The 16,149-nt window shown below is 41.8% G+C and overlaps 1 protein-coding gene across 6 annotated transcripts in view; it reads left to right on the top strand.

The window, feature by feature from the left end:
- The first annotated feature begins 286 nt into the window (after positions 1-286).
- Positions 287-16,149, top strand: part of RUNDC3B (RUN domain containing 3B) — a 147,339-nt gene continuing 131,476 nt past the window's right edge. For 3 of the 6 annotated variants that reach the window (XR_012157565.1, XR_012157564.1, XM_073334083.1), the window contains exons 1-2: positions 287-669; positions 13,316-13,431. Coding sequence is in view for 3 of the 6 variants with exons in the window: in XM_073334083.1 (XP_073190184.1) it covers positions 407-669; positions 13,316-13,431 (379 nt within the window). In the remaining 3 variants the exon portion in view is untranslated. The remainder of the gene's footprint in view (positions 670-13,315; positions 13,432-16,149) is intronic. The other 3 variants (XM_073334081.1, XM_073334080.1, XR_012157566.1) reach the window with 3 other exon arrangements.

Below are 16,149 nucleotides of genomic sequence, written 5' to 3'. Positions count from 1 at the left end.
GGGCCAGTGAGGAATTTCATATTTCACACCTGGGATGTGCATGTGGGTCTTTGCCTACAGCTTCCCTACACCTCGCCTCTCCACCCTACTCTCTGCTGGCACGTGACACTCATAGCCCGCACCTCCCTCCTACCGACGCCCCGCCCCCGCGGCGTCCCGGCCCCGCCTCCTCGCCTAATTCCCCACGCGCCCCAAGCCGCATCTTCGCGCACTTGACAGTTGGCTCTCTTAAGGGCACGCGCCCCTTTAAAGCATCTGCCGCCCTGGGCCCCGCCCCCTCCTGCTTTTTGATTGGCTGGCGGAGCCGGTGCTCTGCGGTCCTGGCAGCTGCGACTCAAAGGCGCCGCGGTTGCTCCGGCTGCCGAGGGCGGGGGACCCCGGCTCCCTCCCTGCCTGTGCCGGCCGGATGCGCAGCAGCACCTGCCGCTCAGACAGCGGCACCAGGAGGGGGAGACACGGGGGCCTCGTCCTCCCCTGGGGTGGCGGCGGTGGCAGCCCGGAGAGCAGGAGGCCGGGAACAAAGGCTCCGCGCCAGCCCCTGTGGCTCCACCTGCCGCCCGCGGCGATGGCTTCCCTCAGCCTGGGGGGGCTGAACGTCTCGGCCCGTAGGAAGAGCGTCCAGTCCCGCAACGCGGCGGTGGAGAGGAGGAACCTGATCACCGTCTGCAGGTGACTCCCCAGCCCCGCGGCTCCTCCCCGCTCCGCCTCTGTCTCGTGCCCGCCCTCTGGGGAGGCGAGTTCCCCTCCTTCGCTGCCCCCAGCGCCGGGCTGTGCCCGCCTCCGTCGGCGCGGCTGAAATCGCTTTCCACCCCCGCGCCCCGCCTTGGGCAGGTGAATCCCCTGCTCCGCCCTCTGATCCCAGCCCCTGGGCGCGCAGCTGGCTGGTCCCCGTCGCCCTGGGCAGCGTGTCCGCCGGGCTGAGAGGGGGACTCTGCGCGTGGCCTGACCCATGGTGGCCCCTGGCAGCACGGCAGGCTGCGCGCCCGCCCTCGGTACCGGGGGGGGGGGGGTTGCCTGGCTTTGGGGCTGCAGTAGGATTAAAAACGAAGGATGGGAGTCTCCCTCCTGACTCAGCGCCTTTAAAAAATGGCTGTTTAGCAGCCTCCCAAGGACCCGGCCTAAATTGCTTGCTGGCTTTCTTCTTCTTGGCTTTGACAAGGCGGTGTGTGTATTTACCTGACTATAAAGTTAACGCTCTTTAAACAAAACATTGGGACTAGTTCAGACTGGTAGCTTGAGACAAGAGGTTTGTTTTTTGGCAAAATGTACTTGTTAGAGATTTTGCTGTACAATGTGAATATTTGTCAGTTCTATGTATGTTCACAACAGTTGAAGCAAGAACCAAGATGGTTTCTAAACTTTTAAGGATGTTTAATTCAAGTCTTGTCTTCATTTAGGCTTTCCTCATGTGGTATCTTATATGTTGTGACCGTTTTCAGAGTAGCAGCCCTGTTAGTCTGTATCCACAAAAAGAAAAGGAGTACTTGTGGCACCTTAGAGACTAACAGATTTATTAGAGCATAAGCTTTCAAGAACTACAGCTCACTTCATCGGATGCATACAGTGGATAATGTAGTGGGGAGATTTTATATACACAGAGAACATGAAACAATGGGTGTTATCATACAGACTGTAACAAGGGTGACAGGAAAGGTGAACTATTACCAGCAGGAGAGCAGGGGAGAGCCTTTTGTAGTGATAATCAAGGTGGGCCATTTCCAGCACTTTACAAGAACAGGAGGAGAGGAAATAAACAAGGAGAAATAGTTTTACTTTGTGTAATGACCCATCCACTCCCAGTCTTTATTCAAGCCTAAGTTAATTGTATCCAGTTTGCAAATGAATTCCAATTCAGCAGTCTCTCCTTGGAGTCTGTTTTTGAAGTTTTTTTGTTGAAGAATTGCCACTATTAGGTCTGTAAATGCCCCTCTGCCATGTACACTGGCCAAACTGGACAGTCTCTACGTAAAAGAATAAATGGACACAAATCAGACATAAAGAATTGTAACATTCAAAAACCAGTCAGAGAACACTTCAGTCTCTCTGGTCACTCGATTACAGACCTAAAAGTGGCAATTCTTCAACAAAAAAACTTCAAAAACAGACTCCAACGAGAGACTGCTGAATTGAAATTAATTTGCAAACTGGATACAATTAACTTAGGCATGAATAAAGACTGGGAGTGGATGTGTCATTACACAAAGTAAAACTATTTCTCCTTGTTTATTTCCTCTCCTACTGTTCTTGTAAAGTGCTGGAAATGGCCAACCTTGATTATCACTACAAAAGGCTTCACCCCCCCCTCGCCCCTCCCCCACTGGTAATAGCTCACCTTTCCTCGTCACTCTTGTTACAGTCTGTATGATAATACCCATTGTTTCATGTTCTCTGTGTATATAAAATCTCCCCACTATACTTTCCACTCTATGCATCCAATGAAGTGAGCTGTAGCTCATGGAAGCTTATGCTCAGATAAATTTGTTAGTCTCTAAGTTGCCACAAGTACTCCTTTTCTTTATATGTTGTGAGATACAGTTGAATTTCTCCATGCAAAATAATACTTGTAACTAATGGTTCTAATTTTTATACCCACTACATCTATAAAACTTAAAGTGAAGGTTGAAGCTCTCTTATTCACCATGTTGTACATGTAGTACAAATATAAAGTTACCTCCTTTTTAAAGATAATTGCAATAGATGATTACAGGAATGGATGCATTAAAGACAGTGTTTGAGTCTGGATTTAAGTTTAATGCCAACATCTACCATTAAAGTATGCATTTTTAATATTTTTAAACTCTTCGGTGGAAGCATAGACTTGACATGATTTTGTATGACTCCAATACATATTATTTCACGCACTTCAACAGCTCTTCTGGTGCTGTCATAGTCTTGTAAATGTGTAGCTTATTTTTTCCACACGTGAATTATTACCTATTAAATTATAGGAAACCTTGAGTAAAAGTACAAAAATACTTTTGAATGTGAATTCCTAGCCTAATTCCAATATAATGTAGAGCCAACAAATAGATCCATTTGAATATTGACTAAAATGCCCTGTAATGACTTTTAATTAATTGAAAATAAGTATATTTAAAAATACTGAACAGATATTTAACTGTAATATCTTTATAATATACAAATATTTTTCTCTATCTATATTATAACTTTTACAAATTGAAGCTTTCACACCGGGATTGACAAGTGACACCTACTAGATAACATGATATGAGGCTTGTATCCTTACTAGTGTGGTCCAGTGGTAACTTCCTTAGGAAAAGCTAATTTTTTTTCTTGGCGCCTTCCCCTTCCTATCAGAGTATAGTCCTTAGATCCTGCTTGTGGAATTCCTTCTTTCATACTGGCTGTAGCTTAGTAGATGGGTTATAGACTTGAACCAACCCACATCATCCTAGCTACTGAAAGGGAAGAGGAACTGTTCTATCCCTCAGATCCCAGCATCCAGGCTTCAGGGAGGGCTCCACTACTGTACTCCTCCAGTAGCCTGTCTTTTTTGTGCTTCCCTCTAGTGCTGCTTGGAAAAGCTAGATGCAATAACTGAATAAAGTGGGTAAGAAACTAGTCAGTTTTGTGGTTGCCCATCGGGTCTCAAATGGTAGAAATGAAATTCTCCCATCTTGTCAATTCCACTTGGCTGTTGGGTGCTGACATTGCTTGCCTGCTCATAAACTTAGGATTGAAGTTCACTGGTTACTATTGGAACCATAAATGCTAGAAAAACTGTTTTTAAAAAAATCAAAGCTTACATTCTGTGGTATGTGATGGCTTAGACCTCATCTCTCCTATTATGATGGAAAATATCCTACTCTCCACTGGAGAATGGTTTTCTTTAGCTCTGATATTTAATGTATCTGTGAGACAGTCAAAAGTGACCCTAATTTTGAGAAAAATCTTAGAAAACTGAGGCAATATAAATTGTCACTAACAGCAGCATATGTCAATGAGTGATTCCTACCTTCCTATAGACACTCTCTCAAATAACAATGTTTACAGCTAGAATAACATTCTGCTGTCTTTCTCACCAAGCCTAAAAATTAACATTTTCCACAAGCTTTAAATCTTGGGGGAGAGGAGTGTGTGTTCACTTTTAAAGCTGGTATATGGTCTTGATTGTTTCTATCCTTTTGAGCTTTTTAAAAGAAAAAGGCAAGGAGTAGTTTTATGGAAATAATCAAAACCCATCTGCAATTATTAAGCCTTTCTGATATTATAGAGTATTCTTTAGTAGGCGTACACTAAAAACTACAAAGCAGCAAATCAGGCAGCTGATTGTAATATGTTTAGGACCATCAGAAATACTGTTGGTATAAATGGTGCCATTAATGTACCTTGAGATGATTGAATCAAATGTGGAAAGTACCCCTTTTTTTAACTACTGCAGCTCAGAAACTGCAAGGAAGAAATTCTTCTGCATTGTCATTTGCAGCCTTCTCTTATGATTACCAGAGAAGAGTTCTTCAAATGATCATTCTGCAAAATCTTTAGTATTTCTTCAGTAGCTTTTTTTAAAGTGTCATCTGCATTATTTGGATTTTTACTTGCCCCTTTTACTGCCAATTTTTTTATGCTTATTCTTCATTAACTAAATGACACAGAATATAGAGGGATTATATGGTCATTTAGAGACTTTTAAAATCTGATTTTAATATTGTAGATATTTATGACACCTGCAGGCTCACAGTCAGATAAGACAGTACTGTCATATTATTTTCATATAAGAAAATAACTGTTGACCCTCACATTTTTGTGTAGGCCCATGAAAACAATTCCTTCCCCAAACAGGCTGACTCCTCTGTACTATGATCACAATATGGTGCATAGGGTCCGTCTGAGAATTTTCAGACGGAGGAGTCTTTAGGTTTCTCCAGCCTCCTGCTGTAAAAGTTAGTCCCGTTACTTGTAGTGGCATATGTGTATAGTTCTGAACATTTAAAGTTTTCCAAGGGACAGTTTGTTTCAGATACATTGAAAAGATTGGTGGGGAGACAACTTAAATATTAAAAACCATCATAATGTTAAGTGTGTTTAAAATTTGGAGATCTGTTAATCGCCTCAATGCTTTGCTGGTAATATTGTCTGTGTGTGTGTTGAGATTTCACAGCCTTGACTCTCAGCTGGAAGCATTAAGTTCTTTGACAAAAATTATCAACTTTCCCTTATAAGGTAGAGATTGTCTTCTGTTTTTTATCTTCCATTTATAGATTTGAGATAAGAACACAAGTGATATTCAGAGGTGAAGAGTCTTACAGGATTATACTGGGGTCTCTCTCCCTATCCCGGAAACATTACTCAAACTCTCTGGAGGGGGCCTTCAAAAATTAGGCTCCTGTTTGCTTGCTTAGATTATTCTAAAGCAGTGGTTCCCAAACTTGTTCCGCCGCTTGTGCAGGGAAAGCCCCTGGCGGGCCGGGCCGGTTTCTTTACCTGCCGCGTCCACAGGTTCGGCCGATTGCGGCTGCCAGTGGCTGCGGTTTGCTGCTCCAGGCCCATGGGAGCTGCTGGAAGCGGTGGCCAGTACATCCCTTGGCCCTTGCCGCTTCTAGCAGCTCCCATTGGCCTGGAGCTGCGAACCACAGCCACAGCAGGTAAACAAACCGGCCCGGCCTGCCAGGGGCTTTCCCTGCACAAGTGGTGGAACAAGTTTGGGAACCACTGTTCTAAAGGTATCTGACTCAGTGTAGATGTTTTGATTCAGTATACATAGTGTGGCCATATACTTCCTCTTGTTAGAGGTTCCACAAAGAAAAGCATTAAGGTTTGGGATATCTGTATAGATTCCTCTTTTGAATGTGAAGGGCATGTGTCAAAGTTGATCAGCTCTTGGACACATGGTGCATTGAGACCCTGAAATGGTATCTGCTGAGGATTCCAAGTATATTACAGTGAGATGCTTGGAGTGCTTTGAGGATGTTTGTCTTAAAGCAGATACCTAGCTGGCATCCAAAGTGCAGCCTTACATCTCTGCTCTCTGGAGAGAGGTTTCAATGCAGACAGGAACATCAGCAATGAACTACCCTTGGATCCAAAGTCCACATGTCAACACAGAACCACCTTTCATTGAAAGATACTTCAAGACCATGGAGTTCAAGGTAAGTGGCATTGGCGTAGAGCCTCAACTATAAGCAATAAGGTGCATGAATTCCAATTTCTTGTAAAAATGTTGTTTCGAGATACCGTTGCATTTCCACACATTGGTGCAAGTAGCTTTGATGCTTCAGAGCTCAAGACAGTGACTCGTGAGCAGAATTGCATCACAAAGCTGAAACTCCATGTACAGGAGTTGATGTAACAGTGCTTCCGCATAGACAGAATTAATGCTATTGCATGTAAGGCAAATGACAGTGGGGATGTACTGCTCCATGGTGCTTGTGTTTCCAAGGTGAGATCCGTTCTATTATTAAATAGAATAGAGACACAAGTGGCTGAAGTAATGAGACCTGGAAAAGAGCTCTGTAGCTCGAAATCTTCTCTCTCACACGAACAGAAGTTGGTCCTCCACCTTGTCTCTCTAATACCTGGGTCTGACATGGCTACAACAACACTGCATATGTTAAATAGAATAATCATTGTTTGTCATGCCTCCTTGCTAGGTACCATCAATTTTAGCTGCTTCAATCCTGATAGTGAAGGCACTGAACTTTTGCTATGTTATCTTCGCTCAGAGCTGCCTCACAAAGCTGGACACCCCCCAATACTCGGAAGCCTTGAAGTGAGGATCATAACTCAAACCCTGTTTGTTTGTCCAGTATAGACAGAGTTGTCCCATGAAAAATTAAGCCATCTGTGCTTTTCAGCCTGAGATAAGTAGCTTTGATGCAGGACTTCCTCAGTTTGCTGTTGGTAGCCAAGGCATTACTCTATTTTCATTTGTACTATGTGCATCAGAAATATTGAAACTTGGTAACATTGATCCTGAATTGTCCTGTAATACTTCATGGTAAATCATGTTTCATGGGTTACAGAATCTCAACATGTCACCTCTCCATATAAAGTCAAAATACTGATGTAACAGGAACGTGGCAGTGTTTTGAGTGGCTTCAGATCACTTAAGAACAGAGGAAAATTTCTACAGTGTGTATGTACTAGTTCACCCGACTTTTTATTCTGGTTGTTTATCACCTTTCAAAAGGCCTGAAAGTGAAGAATAATAATGTAGCAGCAAAAACATCACAATTAGAAACACATATAGCGGCTTCCTTCCATGTTCTTAAAATAATCTCTAAACTTAGAATCTTCTCTTGTTGAGGCATTATTAACTTAAGCCTCTTGGCCTGGATATATCCCAAATAAGGTTCCTGAGCCCTGCTGCAGTTGAGTTAAGAAATTTGGGAAAAATTCCTTCTCCTGCTGCAAGGATAGAAGAGGTTGCAAGGAAAAGATGGCGATAATCTTCCAGGTCTCCGTCTGACTTAAACATGTTAATAAGGACTTAGAAGGTCTTCTGCAGGTTGGAAAATGCAGCCACATCTACATCTATTTATTGCTGGCCCCGTCCATGATTACTCTGAAGGAAGAGAATGATGTCCTCAACGGTTGAAATCCTAGGATACTAGAAGAGCTGTACAGAAGCACTGGTGTTTGGGAACCTTCTCTTGCTTAAAGGACATTGTGTGCAGCTAGGGACTGTTGCAGTGGTGGTATAGCTATGCCATGTTTGGAATACTTTTCTCCCTTAATACTGACCTTTTTCTGTGAGATTACAGCCATTTGAATTGTCTGCTGATTGGCTAGTGGTATAAACTACTAAGAACACTCTCATCCTCACAGAGGAACCTGGAGAAGAGAGATTCAGGCTTAGCTTTCCTGCAGATTCTAGCTATTGATGGTGATCTGTCGCAATTAGTCTGGGGGCATGGGTTATCTGTGTTGCTCATGAAATCCAGTGGAAGCGTGGCACATGCATACGCACACACGTTATTGTGGGAGCTGGTCCTCTGCTCAGTTAGGCTGATTGTATGAGCGAGATGACTGGTGTCTTGCTGAGGAAATCCAATGGAATACAAGGTGAAAAGAAGAATTTTAAATAGGCATCTCTTCCTTTTTTTTCCCAGCAGAAATGTAGATTTCAGCAACTAGGATCCTCAGGTTGCCCTTGAAGGGAGGGTCAACAGACTCTGACTTCTGAAAACTGTTTATTTGCCTAAGAAAATTCTCAAACTCTAAAGTCCTCTTTTGGAGAATACTGAGTCTAAAGCAGATACCATGGATGGATATAGACTAAACTGGAGTCAGATGGTCAGATTCTCACCCTCACCCTGGTCCCTGTAGGGTGAGTTAAGGGAGTGAGGTGGCATAAAGCAGCTCTAGAAACTTCTGATGAGACTGGGGGAATTTTCTCCCAGCAAGGGAACTGAGGAGGAACCTGGTCTGACTTCTGAGAATCCCTTCACAAACCCTGGTCTACTGGGGGTGCCAGGGGTGAGGATGAAGATGTGAGGGACTTGTTCAAGGATGTGAAAAGGATCGAGATTCTGAGCAACGATGCTCCAGGCCTAAGTCAAGTAGTGAGATGGATGTCTACAAAACACATTTCACCAGCCTACTCTGACTATCCCAAATGTTGCTGAAACGTTTCTCCAATTATTTGGAGAACATTTGAGAGGGCTATAAATATTAATGAGAGAAATGACCAGGGCCAGATGTTTTATTTAATGGAATTTTTTTAAATTGCCTTGGGGCAGTGTAAAATTTATAATTCATAATTTCCTTTTCAGTTTGGTAAATTAGTATTGTATTTGCTTGTGTTCTGGTGGTGTCTACAGTCCCCAACAAATGTTGTTGGCTCTATTGTGCTAGGCATGGGTACAGTCTCTTTCCTGAGAAGAACAGATTGGAAAAAGGATGTCTCTGTTAAATATTTGACATCCCCACCCTTTGAACTGATCTGTAAGAATTCACAATCAATGTGTTTGAGACTCCCAAAAGGTCCTTCAGCAAAACTAGGAAAACCAGACTTAATACTCCAGATCAATGTTCAGACAAACATAGCACAAGATGGGGTGTGTATTCGTGCCTGCTGCAGACCACAAAATCACACTAGGGAACAGAATGACTCCAGCTTAAGTGACTAACTATACTATGTAGGGGAAAAAAGCTGCATGATTATGGGACTTCACTTTGAGTGACACATGATGGAGGTCTCATGTTGCAAGTACTAAAACATCCTTGGAATTTCTAAACATTAGAGATGAGTTTCCTAACTCTCAAAGTGTTACAGCCAACAAGAGGGAATTAGATCCTTTCTTAACAGCTAAAGAAAAACTGATCACAGAATGAAAAATTAAAGGTTGCTTAGGTACATGTGGTCATGACTTGATCACATTTATAATGAGCAAGCACAATCAAGTCCAGATCAGTAATATACTTGGTGCTGTATTAGGGCCAGTTTCACAAAGCTGAAAACAATTTAAGCCAAATCAGCTGGGAGGAAGAACTTAATCAGAAAAATGTGAATTATAATTGGTAATCATTTTAAGAACACCTTATTAGATGGCCAAAAAGCCAGAATCAAGGAAGAAGGCTGTGTTGGTTTAAAAAACTGACCTGGTTTGGAGGGGAAGTGAACACAGCTATAATAAATAAATACATTTACATAAAAACAAATGAAAGAGGAAGTTGATAGTAATGAAGTTAGGAATTGTAGAAAACTGATAAGGGAAGAAAAGGGGGACAATGCGAAATCTATGGCCAGCAGTGTTAAGGAAAATAAGGAGGAGGTGTGTTGTTTTTTTTTAATATATTAGGAACAAAAGGAATCCTGGTAATGGTATTGGTCCATTACTAGATAGAAATGGTAGAATTATCAATGAAAAGGCAGAAGTGTTGAATAAACATTCATGTCCTGTCTCTGGGGAAAAAAACAGATGATACAGTCTCATCATATGGGGTTGATAACACTTTTTCCTTCCACTGTATCTTTGGATGATGATAAACAGAAGCTACTGAAGTTAGACATTTTTAAAGCAGCAGGTCCAGATAATTTGCATCCATGAGTTTTAAAAGAGCTGGCTGAGGAGCTCGCTAGATCATTAATGTTGTTTTTTCAATAAGTCTTGGTGCACTGGGGAAGTTCCAGGAGACTGGACAAAAGGTAATGTTGTGTCAGTTTTTAAAAAGGATAAACAGGATGATCCAGGTAATTATAGGCCTGTCAGCCTGAAATCAATCCTGGGCAAGATAATGGAACAGCTGATGTGGGACTCGATTAATAAAGATTTAAAAGAGGGTAATTAATGCAAATTGACGTGGGTTTATTGAAAATAGATCCTATCAAACTTATAATGGTATCAAGTTTGGGTGATAAATGTAATAGTGTTGATGTAATAGACTTCTGTTAGGTGCCTGACTTGGTACCATATGATATTTTGATAGTTATATTCTAGTTTTTTTTTAATGTGGCACATGCTAAATAGATTAAAAATTGGCTAACTGATAGGTCTCAAAATATAATTGTAAATAGGGAATCGTGATCAAGTGGGTGCCTCTTCCAGTGGAGTCCATCAATAATCAGTTCTTTACCCTATGCTATTTAACATTTTTATCCATGACTTAGAAAAAAACATTAAATCATTGCTGATTATGTTTGAAGATGACACCCAAATTGGGGGAGTAGTGAATAAAGAAGCGGACAAGTCATTGATTCAGAGCGATCTGCATCATTTGGTAAACTGGGCGCAAGCAAACACTATGCATTTTAATATGGTTTAATGTAAATGTTAGGGTTGTCGATTAATCGCAGTTAACTCACGTGATTAACTAAAAAAAATAATTGCAATTAATCGCAGTTTTAATCGCACTGTTAAACTGTAGAATACCAATTGAAATTTATTAAATATTTTGGATGTTTTTCTACATTTTCATATGTATTCTGTGTTGTAATTGAAATCAAAGTGTATATTTTTTATTACAAATATTTGCACTGTAAAAATAATAAACAAAAGAAATAGTATTTTTCAATTCACATCATACAAGTACTGTAATGTAATTGTCATGAAAGTGAAACTTACAAATGTAGATTTGTTTTTTTTGTTACATAACTGCATTCAAAAACAAAACTGTTTAAAACATCAGTGCCTACAAGTCCACTCAGTTCTACTTCTTGTTCAGCCAAGCGCTAAGACAAATAAGTTTGTTTACGTTTACAGGAGATAATGCTGCCCTCTTATTTATAATGTCACTAGAAAGTGAGAACAATAATTTGCATGGCACTTTTGTAGCTGGCATTGCAAGGTAGGTACTTAGGTGCCAAATATGCGAAACATTCGTATGTCCTTTCATGCTTTGGCCACCATTCCAGATGATATGCTTCCATGCTGATGATGCTTGTTAAAAAAATAATGCATTAATTTAAATTTGTGACTGAACTCCTTGGGGGAGAATTGTATGTCCCCTGCTCTGTTTTACCTGCATCCTGCTATATATTTCATGTTATAGCAGTCTCGGATGATCACCCAGCACATGTTGTTCATTTTAAGAACACTTTCATTGCAGATTTGACCAATGTGAGATTTCTAAAGATAGCTACAGCACTCGACCCAATGTTTAACAATCTGAAGTGCCTTCCAAAATCTGAGAGGGATGAGGTGTAGAGCATGCTTTCAGAAGTCTTAAAAGAGCAACACTCCAATGGGAAAATTACAGAACCTGAACCACCAAACAAGAAAATCAACTTTCTGCTGGTGGCATCTGACTCTGATGTTGGAAAATGAACAAGCGTCGGTCCTCCCGGCTTTGGATTGTTATCGAGCAGAGTCAGTCATCATCATGGACGCGTGTCCCCTGGAATGGTGGTTGAAGCATGAAGAGACATATGAATCTTTATTGCATCTGGCACGTAAATATCTTGCGACTCCGGCTACAACAGTGCTATGAGAATGAGTTCTCACTTTCAGGTGACATTGTAAACAGGAAGCGGGCAGCATTATCTCCTGCTAAGTAAACAAACTTATTTGTCTTAGTGCTTGGCTGAACAAGAAGTTGGACTTGCAGGCTCTAAAAGTTTACATTGTTTTATTTTTGAATGCAGGTGTGGTTTTTTTTTTTTTTTTTTACATAATTCTACATTTGTAAGTTCAACTTTCATGATAAAGAGATTGCGCTACAGTACTTGTATTAGGTGAATTGAAAAATACTGTTTTGTTTTTTTACAATGCAAATGCTTGTAATCAAAAATAAATATAAAGTGAGCACTGTACACTTTGTATTCTGTGTTGTACTTGAAATCAGTATATTTGGAAACATAGAAAACATCCAAAAATATTTAAATAAATGGTATTCAATTATTGTTTCACAGTGCAATTAATAGCAATTTTTTTAAATTGCTTGACAGCCCTAGTAAATGTATACAGCAATGAACAAAGAATGTAGGCCATGCTTACATCATGGGGGTATTTATCTTGGAAGGCCATTAGTCTGAAAAAGATTTGGGGGTTATGGTAGATAATGAGCTGAGTTCTCAGTGTGATGCTGCGGCCAAAAAAGTTAATGCGATTGGATGCATAAATGGGAGAATCTCAAGTAGGAGCAGAGATGTTATTCTGCCTCTGCATTGGCACTAATACAACTGCTGCTGGAATATTGTGTCCAGTTCTGGTGTCTCCAATTTATCAATATCATTCTTGAATTGTGGAGTGTTCAAAGGAGCCATGAGAATGACTGAAGGATTAGAAATAGACTCAGAGCTCTATCTATTTATCTTAACAAAGAAAAGGTTAATGGGCAAATTGATTACAATTTATAGGTATCTACATGGGAAATGAATGTGTAATAATAGATTCTTCAGTCTAGCAAAGAAATGTATAACCTGATCCATTGGTTGGATGTTGAATCTAGACATAAATTTACACCTTATTTCCATTTTCAGTTTAACAATGAAGATAATTAACTATTGGGATAATTTACCAGGGGTTGTTGTGGATTCTCCCTTACTGACCACTTTTAAATCATAATTTGATTTTTTTTCTAAAATATTTGCTCTGAGGCTATTTTGGGTAAGTTCTATGTCCTGTGTTATACAAGAGGCCAGACTAGTTGATCACACTGGTCCCTTCTGGCCTTGGAATCTGAATCTATGAAAGCTTTAGCAGCGATGATTTACAATACAATTCTATGAAAGCTAGAAGTGATGATTTACAATATTTTCTAGGTTACTTCTTGTATTTTAGGTAAATGAGAACCATACATGTTATAACTTGAATATCTTGATCACTTTCCTATTTTAATAAAATACATTGTGCCATCTGGTATAGAGGAACAGAACGATCTATAAAATTGATATCCTATTCTTCTGTTCTAGGTTCTCTGTGAAGACTCTGATTGATCGTTCCTGTTTTGAGACCATTGATGATTCCTCTCCTGAATTTAATAATTTTGCAGCCATTTTGGAACAGATTTTAAGTCATCGTCTGAAAGGTACATTAATAATTCTCTATTTTCCAGTTGTTATACCCTCTTTTTTTTTTTTTAAACTAAAACAATGGAGTGTGCACTATGCTCAGTGAATTTATGCTCAAAGTTTAAATGGAAACCAAGTGTTGTAAGTTTTGCTGATGTAAAACTGCGGTATAGTTATGTTTCTATCAATGTCAGGTTGCTAGTAATCACATCATGTCACTTGCTCTAGAACCCATCTTCGGAGTGTCAGAGAAGATATGGCAGCTAGTACATGCAGCCAGATCAGGAGAACTAATACTAGAAGCTTTTCTGTGACATGTGTGTGCAAAAGGATTTTCAGTTTGTTTTGAATGTTTATGTCCATCAGTACAATCCAAGTCTTGAATGTCCCTGGCTAGTCTCATGCCTAATGAACATCCCAAAAGTTATCCTACAGAGCTGCAATTTCCATGTGGGAAATCCCTTTTCTAAATAGATATTGAATAGTTCAAAGTTTCATTATTTGCTTTCCATGTAGTGGTCATGTGATTGTGACTGCGTGTATAAACCCACATTGGCACAGGAGGGTTTCAGGAGCAGTTCTGGGCCCAGGAGATTCTGCTTCTCTGCACCTGCAGTCTTCTCTAGCTGGAGGAGAAGCTTTTAAAAGGGAGCCAGACAGCTCAGAATAGGAAAACAGGAAATCTATCCTGAGAACTCCTGAGCAAGGGCACAAAGAAGTCCTTATTGCAAGGGAAGGGCTAGTAAGCAGCAGGAGAAGGTCCAGGGTAGAGACCCAGGTGAGAGGTAGCTACAAACTTTCTTTTTTGGGCTCAGGGTTGAGTCCTGTGCCGGGAGCTTGACTATAGTCAGGCTCCTATCAGGGACTGTTGCTTGCCGGAAACTGTGGATAGAGGGAGAGTGTGACAGACCCTGAACGGGGTGCAGCCCAGGAACTTGGATCAGGGTGCAGCTGGGGCTAGTGTGCAAAAAATGAGGCTACTAGCTGAGCTGAACTGGGCTGAAAATTCAGTTGTTTTATTATTTTCCATTGGACTTTAAGGGAAATACTTTGAGGCCCTGTGAGAAGAAAGTAGTAGGAAGTGGCCCAGGAAGGCAGCACCAAAGTACTCCAGAGTGTTTGCTATTATTGCCTCTTGTCGGGCCTTGGGTTGGCATCTGGTGGAGGCAGAGGGCCTGGGCTCTCCTACCAACCACCCTTTGTGTGGAAGGGGCATAAACCTCTCTCTTCCCTCCTCCCACACCCGTCCTTGGAGAAAGAAGAAGATAGAGACGCTGTAAGCACTCCTGCAGTTGTGTATAACAAGGATGTATTGAATAAATGTAAAAGGACCTGTGGAAGTATTGAGTCTTCATGCTACAAAGAGACAAACCATATTTTTGCAGAAGCGAAATAAGTGTTTACGCTATCTGAAGGACAGTAGAACCTTTCTATAGATGCAGAAAGGGTTTCTGGTTCTCATAAAATGAATCATGACCATGAGTCACGCTTAGGGTTGCCAGGCATCTGGTTTTTGATCGGAACGCCCAGTCAAAAAGGGACCCTGGTGTCTGACCGGGCCACTAAAAGTCTGGTTGGTGGTGAAGTGGGGCTAAGGCAGGCTCTTTGGCTCTGCGCAGCTCCCAGAAATGGCTGACATGTCCCCCTCCTAGGTGCAGGGGCGGCCATGAAGGCTCCATGCGTTCCCCTTGCCCTGAGCACCGGGTACCTGTGGGAGAGGGCAGCACTCAGAGCTGCCTGGCTCTACATCCACCTAAGAGCCGCAGGGACATACTGTCGCTTATGGGAGCTGCCTGAGATAAGTGCTGCCCAGAGCCTGCACTCCCTCCCTCCCAACACCCTGCCCCAGCCCTGAGCCCCCTCCCGCATCTAAACTTCCTCCCAGAGCCCACACTCTGAATCCCCTCCTGCACCCTAACCCCCTGTCCCAGCCCAGGGAAAGTGAGTGAGGGTGGGGGAGAGCGAGCGACGGAGGGAGGGTGGGGATGGAGTGAGCGGGGGTAGGGCCTTGGAGAAGAGGTGGGGTGGGGCCTTGGGGCAGGCAGGGCAAGGATGTTTGGTTTTGTGCGATTAGAAAGTTGGCAACCCTAGTCAAGCCATCTGTGCAATGGTGACTTCTTGAGACAAACTGCTTCCTAGTAGGAATTGGAATTACTAGTTTGTGCTATGTACAGGTTAAGTTCATGTTGTCAAAGCGTAAACAGTGCTTTTCAATGAATATTATTAGAAAAAATGTTGGTCTAAGTAATGAGATGCCTGAAAGTGCAATTCTACGCTGAGAAAGAACATTAAAATGTCATTTTATGTGTTTCTCAGCTATTTCTCAATGATTTTATAAACTGAGCATATTTGATATGTAAAACAACACTTTTTTACACCTTCCAACTCTGTAAGCACTAAACAGTTCTTGGTCATTCCCTGTGGGCGAGGAGGGTGACCCTGTCTGGGGAGCCCCCTTTTACCTGACGTTTTTTATAGTAAAATGGTCATTGTGGGGTTAACTGCATTACGCAGAATATTGGGGGATGGAGCCATGCTATACCCCTCCCTCCTTCCTGTGTTGTCAGTGAGAGTACCCCTTCTCATGCCCTCCACCAAACACTTGGTTGTGGTGCAGCTGAATAAAGCAGCAAGTTCCCAGCCTGCAGTCCTGTGAGTGATGGTATTTTTGTTGCACTGAGCAGTCCCGTTACAAACCCTCGAGTATAGCAGTCCTTGCATTGGCTATTTCTGGG

Source organism: Lepidochelys kempii, chromosome 2, assembly GCF_965140265.1.
Source record: "Lepidochelys kempii isolate rLepKem1 chromosome 2, rLepKem1.hap2, whole genome shotgun sequence".
In the NCBI taxonomy this organism is placed as follows: Eukaryota; Metazoa; Chordata; order Testudines; family Cheloniidae; genus Lepidochelys; species Lepidochelys kempii.
Note: the sequence above shows the minus strand (reverse complement) of the source record. Positions and strands in the feature narration are given on the sequence as shown.